At 42.1% G+C, this 6,605-nt stretch overlaps 1 protein-coding gene across 1 annotated transcript in view; it reads left to right on the top strand.

Moving 5' to 3' along the window:
- Positions 1-6,147, top strand: part of ATM (ATM serine/threonine kinase) — a 123,538-nt gene extending 117,391 nt beyond the window's left edge. The window contains 3 exon segments of the mRNA XM_018556235.1: positions 2,349-2,412; positions 3,366-3,490; positions 5,939-6,147. Of these exon segments, the coding sequence (XP_018411737.1) occupies positions 2,349-2,412; positions 3,366-3,490; positions 5,939-6,122 (373 nt within the window). The 3' untranslated portion in view covers positions 6,123-6,147.
- Positions 6,148-6,605: the final 458 nt, after the last annotated feature.

Below are 6,605 nucleotides of genomic sequence, written 5' to 3'. Positions count from 1 at the left end.
CTGAAAGGAAAGAGGTTTGAATTGCCATTTTTATATATATATCTATATATAGATATATAGATATATATATCTATAGATATATATATCTATATCTATAGATATATATACACATACACACAACTTTATTTCGAGACGCAGTAGGAAGCAAATTTTCCTACTGTTCGAGTTTCTACCAGTTAAGTGGGATGAACATAGGGGAGCTGATAGATTGAAACTTGAACATCAGCAAACTCATACCTGCTTACGGAGTATTGTCTTTTACCGCATGTGTAATGCCAGAGATGGGTGTATCGCTCTTCAATAAGGGCTGCTGAGGTAGAATGGTGAGCCCCCGAATGCTGCTAAATCTGTTTAGCATGTCCACCAATCTGCTGTTAGATGAGCAGAAGTGAGTTACCTTAGGTGCAATGAATGCTGGTAGTTGGAGAGCAAAGGATAGTACTTCACTCATTCTTCCACTGGAGCCTGGATGGCCATTTTGTAATGATTTAAGCGGCCAGCACTTGATTTTAGCAATATATTTAAAGTAGAACTAAAGTGGGCTTTTTTTTATCACAGGGGAGGCCCTGTGTGTCTCTTCTGTCATAAATGCTTCTCCCTGCTTGTCAACATTTTTTTTTTTTTATAATTGTACGATGAGCCACACATTTGCAGCTCAGTCTACCATCTCGGCATGATTTTATGCCAGGATAAAGCAACTCCTGGACATATATGCACAAGAGTTATGACACCCCAGCCTGCCCAGTTAAAGAGTACCAAAGACTCTGTACCTTGAAGAAGACCAGGAAAAAATGGAAGCGCAGATGATGTTGGCGCCACAGAGGAACCAAAAAGTGGTTGTACAGTCAGATTGTAATGTGTGTGTGTGATGAGCTTTGGTCAGGTAAATGATGAAATATTCATATGCAATATTTAATCATTTCACATTTACTATTCCAGCCAGCAGGTGCAGTTCTGGGACACTTTTTCACATTTCTTTTCTGTTCTTCGCTACCCTGTGGAAAAAATCTGGTTACAGAACACCGCAACTCAAGCCCAAATCTACACACAGAACTCAAGGAGACATGGAAGTGACTCATCTTCTCCCTGTTTGCTCTGTTTAGACAAGGCCCTATAGAGTGTCAGAGAGTGATAATCTAAAAGCAGACCTCCTCTGCTGTGCACACTCATTAGCAAACCTTTTAATGATTTGTGTAATGGGTGCACCCTGCATTAAATCATTATTTGTAGAAAAAAAAATTAGGAAAGAGTTAAAACCCCTGTCAAGTTTTTTTTATTTCTGTCCGTCGGGCTCCCTTCTGAGGCCCATTCTGAATGTCAAAAAAAGAAGCTGTGGCTGAGAGGTGAACTCGCACAGCCCAGAACCAAATCCAGAAAATAGAGGGAAATGTCCATCTAATGAAAGGGAGTTGGACAGAAGGACAATATCCTGATTAAAGGAGAACTATGGGGTCAGTGTTTTTCCCCATAGTTCTCCTTAGGGTAACGGGAGGACACAAACTAGCGTCCTCCCGTTACCCTAAGCTCAGTATACCGCGAGCTACAGCTCGCGGTATACTGAGACGCCGGAGCGGATCCCGACGTAGATGACGGGATCCGCCCAGCTGCGTGAGTGACAGCTGGCTCTGCCTATCTAGAGGCAGAGCCAGCTGTACCCGCCCCCTCCCCCGTCCGTTCCGCCAGTCAGCGCTGGCAGATCGGAGCAGGGAAAGGGGAATCCAGCCCCTCCCCCTGTCACGGCAGAGAGCCGTGACAGGATCGAGAGGCGAGCGAACCTGTGAGCCGACCTGTGACAGTCTCATTGTCACAGGTCGGCTAGAACTATGAGGTGAGTGAAAAGCACTCACCCCATAGTTCTCCTTTAAGGTGAAACGTAGACTTCCTTCGGCAAGAAGAAAGTCCAAAGCCTTAGCACTAGCTTGTCCATATGCAAGGCCAAAAAAGTTTTTTTTGCAAGATAAGGCCCCCAGTGCAGAATCTTACCTTGCAGAAGTGATGGCTACAAGGAAAACTACCCTGTGGGTGAGAGTAGACAGAGGAATGTCTCTATTGGGTTGAAACTGTGGCTTCTGAAGTTTAGAAAGAACCAGATTCAGATTAGAGGGAGCCGCCAGGAGCGAGGTTCAGGTAAGTAAATCTGCTTTGCTCCCGTCCCTAGACCTAAATGAACACTTTTTTTCCGGTTTGCCTGCAGATGGGTTGACAAACATAAGATGTTCACAAGCTTAAATTTAAGGGTCACAGATACTAAGATGATACAAATCAATGGCCACAACTTTGTGGTAGATGATTTCTCCTCCTCTTTGTGTGATTAGTAGTTTTCCTTAGATCATTTTGTGTCTTCCTAGATGCTGTGAGAAGACCATGGAGGTGATGAGAAGATCTCAAGATGCTCTGCTGACCATTGTTGAGGTGAGCCTGAATTCTGATGCTTTCCTAACATGAGGTGCAGGTCACCAGAGGTTCTGTTCTCTATGAACTGCAAGTCCAGCTTGCTGAGATGACTGCGGGTGACTAATACTTGCCTTTGTTAAAGAGCAAATTCTGATAGTAAGTAAAATCAATCTGTAAACTGCTAATACTATCCACTTTGCCTTAACCTGGCTGCTCATTTTGCCTTAACTTGATTCTTTGCAGTCCATTGCAGCTGTCTTCCACATGTGAGGTGGTTAGAACAACATCTTCTCTGGCTATTTGATGACTCACCATTGAGGTTATTACTTTCTAGACAGCGTTTAATTTAGTGTGTGGCTAGGAGGAGCATCTTAGTTTTGAGAGTATTAAAATCAGGCTTTCTGTGTCTTTGCAGAGGGTGTGTTTGAAAAAATGTCCTTTTAATTAAATATAGATGAGTTAAAGTGGCTTTCAAATCCCCAGATTACCAACACAAGGCAGCAGGGTACACTGGTACTTTACAGAAAAGGGCAGTAGGGTAGACTGGTGCACTGCAGAAAAGGGAGTGGAATGGAATTTTGCTTTACAGAAAAGGCAGTGGAATGGACTGGTACACTACAAAAATAGTAGTAGTATGGACTGGTGCAGTTCAGCAATGCCTGGTTAGAAAACTGAAGCCCTGAACAAGCAGTTTGCACCATCTGCAATTTTGAGTGGAGGTCAATATTATAAAAATTAGAAAAGCCCCTCCCCGCCGTGTGAACAACACGTGTCAGTGCAACCCGTGTCAGTGCAACCCCTGTACCAAACAAGAGCAGAAGGGAAAGGCATTGTCAACATCAGCCATATCAGATTCCAATCTATCATTGTATTGTGTGTTGTTTTACTATCTATAGTCCAGAGATAAGTGTAGCTATAAAGTATGGCATGGACATACTGTATGTAACATATGATGTACTTTGCTTGGGCAGGTGCTGCTTTATGACCCTCTATTTGACTGGACAATGAATCCTCTGAAAGCTCTTTACTTGCAGCAGGATGAAGCTGAACTCAATGCTACACTTGCAGAGGACCCAGAATGCAACAGGAACACCTGGTATTGTCATCTTACCTTGTGGTGAAACAAGGCTAATAGAGCGTTGTTAAAATGTTTTATCTACTATTGCTCGAGTCTCACCAATTGCTTGCTCAGTCAATTGTCTTTCTTCACATTTAGTTGTCTGCCCATAACTGACATGTCCCCCTTGGCAGATGTCATTATATACTATATGGCCACATTTTTTTGAGCATCAGACCATCACACCTATATGAGCTTGTTGAACATCATATTCCAAAACCATGGGCATTAATGTCGAGTTGGCACCCTTTTGTGGCTATAGCAGCCTCCACTCTTCCGCTAAGGCTTTCCACAAGATTTTGCAGTCTGGGAATTTGTGGCCATTGAGCCAAAACAGCATTTGTGTGGTCAGGTACTGATGTTGGACAAGACCAGGCTCACAATCAGCGTTTCAGTTCATCCAAAAGGTGTTCAATAGGATTAAGGTCAGGGCTCTGTGCAGGTCAGTTTAGTTGCTACACATCAAGCTGTGTCTTTATGGAGCCAGCTTTGTTCATCAGGGGCACACTCATGCTGGAACAGAAAAAGGCCTTCTGCAAATTGTTACCACGAGGTTGTAAATACATAACTGTCTAAAATGTATTTGTACACTGTAGCATTAACAAACACCCTTCACTGGAACCATCTGAACGCAATAATTTGGAGGAGGGTCTGCATCATTTTTGACCATTAAGTCTGTCTGTCTAGCAAGGAGTCACACTTGTTAGTGAGACTTACTGTCAAGAGTCGATTCTGCACTATTACCATGCCATGGCCAAAGCCCCTAAAAGTAAAGTAAAAAATAAAAATATTTAATAAAAAATGAATAAAAATAAATATAAAAAAAATGTAATTGTTTATAAAAAATAATTTGAAAAAGGTAAAATAAAAAACATTTTTGGTTTCGGTTTGACATTTTTTATTTTATTTTGGTTTTGAAATTTTCATTTTGTTGCACCTCAAGCTAATACCCTTCTCCAATAAAGGTCCTGTATAACACCATATAAATATAAATATTTTTATTTTTTACTTTACTTTTAGGGGCTTCGGGGAAATATTGGGAGTCTAAACAGATCTCTGATATTTCCCTTTTAAAATAGAAAAAGAGATTGAGGACACAGAGTCTTCAATCCCTTTTTCTGCAGCCCCTGTTATAAATGAACAGGAATCCTCTGAGTGTTCCTGTTCAATCATAACATGAGGACAGACTATATTTACTATAACCACAATCATGAATGAACAGGAGGTGATGTAGATCATTCCCATTCATTCATATTTGAGAATATAGTACACATACCATGTCCTCAATTATATACAAACACTCAGCGATCACTGAGTGTTTGCACTCGTCTGCTTACTGACACGCAGCCACAGCAGGCAGAGCGAGCGGAGCTCAGCCTTCTGTGACAGTGCTGGCTGTCTCCGCCCACACACCGCTCTGCCTATCTGTGACAGGAGGGTGAGCGGTGTGGGAGGAGAGATGCTGGCCGCTCACAGCGCTCTCCTCGCGCGGCCACCTGTCACAGTTTCTCTCCTCCCCGCTGGGACACAGATCAGCGCCCAGCGGAGAGGAGACAATAAAATGAATGCACCCGCTGTATCGGCCAGAAAATGGGACTTTCGGAATTGTGCCAAAAGTGCAATTTTTGGCTGATCTGTTTGAAATCTTGCAAACTTTCTATTTTTTTGTTTTGTTTATATAACATATTATACAGTACATAGAACTACATCAGTTCCTGCTTTAGATCTTACAGATTCATGCCTTGACCACACATTGGAACACCTGTTAACCTGCTAGGGCGCTAACCACTATTGTTGAGGCCAAAGCGCAAGGTCCCATGCTGTCTCCATGGGACAAGAATCACAGAGTGTGCCAATGCCACCCTGTGTTGACTGAAGTAAGGCAGATATCTCTCCATCTGCTTCTCTATGGCCACATTTAATATAAAGGCCACTATAGTTAGAATATAGTTTACTTAGTATTAGGGTAGCTATAGCTAATGAAGCCCAAATAACTTTATCCATATTCTAAAAGCAACAAACTGCATATGAAAGTGTGTCACTTCGCCTCCACGTACTCCCTTGGCGTACTGTGGCCTTAGTTTTGCCTCTTGTAAAAATTGGCTTTGTTAAGGAAAGCAAAGTGCAGTAAATTATATCAATTAATAAGATTTTTTTTTTATATAACTTTAAGTGAAAATCTGGTTTCTCTGGATACCTGCACTTTGCTCATTATTGCACTTCCCTTGCATTGTAGATTAATATTGTAATATTGGTGCCTAGCAGGACCTGGAACTTCCAGCAGTATCTTTTATTGCCCTTGCTCTGACTTAATGCAGGACCATCATATCAGGCACAGCATTATCACTGCAGAGTTTGTTGTTAGTTGTTTTTGTTTCCGGTAATTTTGGATAAATCTGTAATGCCATGGGTTTTTTTGTTCTCAAGCAGTGACTCGCAGAGCTTCAATAAAGTGGCAGAACGAGTCCTCCTCCGACTCCAGGAGAAACTAAAGGGGGTAGAAGAGGGGACAGTGCTGAATGTGGAAGGACAAGTGAATCTTCTCCTCCAGCAAGCCATGGATCCAAAGAACCTGAGTCGACTCTTCCCTGGCTGGAAGGCCTGGGTGTAATGTTTGGACTAATCTCCTTTATCTGTGTACATCTGTTCTCCAAAGGACGGGAGGAAAGTCTCAGGTCATGTCTGTACAGGAAATATGTATTTTATATAGTGCAACTAAAGCGGAAGAAATTAAAAAAGATTTGGAACTTCTGCCGGGTAGATATTGCTGTCTATGTCTTTGTTGTGCAGATTCACCCTCATTATTCCTCCAGGGCAGAAAATGATGGGAAATTCAAATTTGTTGTCACCAGAAGAAGAGGTGAGGAGGAATCTTGCAGTAGAGACACCTGTTCCATTAACACCAATCCACTGGGTATCTTCTCACTTTGGAGAGATTTTCCCTCATTTTGTATTCTGTGTCCATAACTGTAAATGAAGAAGAAATCTCCATAGGAAACAGACCGCAAACCCACCTAAAACTGGTAAAATAACTGTTGGCTATAATTTGTATATCTTCCATCGCCAACAGTCCTGTGATTTGTGTCATTTGTCC

The sequence above is a fragment of the Nanorana parkeri genome, unplaced genomic scaffold (assembly GCF_000935625.1).
Source record: "Nanorana parkeri isolate BGI_ZX_2015 unplaced genomic scaffold, ASM93562v1 scaffold229, whole genome shotgun sequence".
Taxonomy (NCBI): Eukaryota; Metazoa; Chordata; class Amphibia; order Anura; family Dicroglossidae; genus Nanorana; species Nanorana parkeri.
Note: the sequence above shows the minus strand (reverse complement) of the source record. Positions and strands in the feature narration are given on the sequence as shown.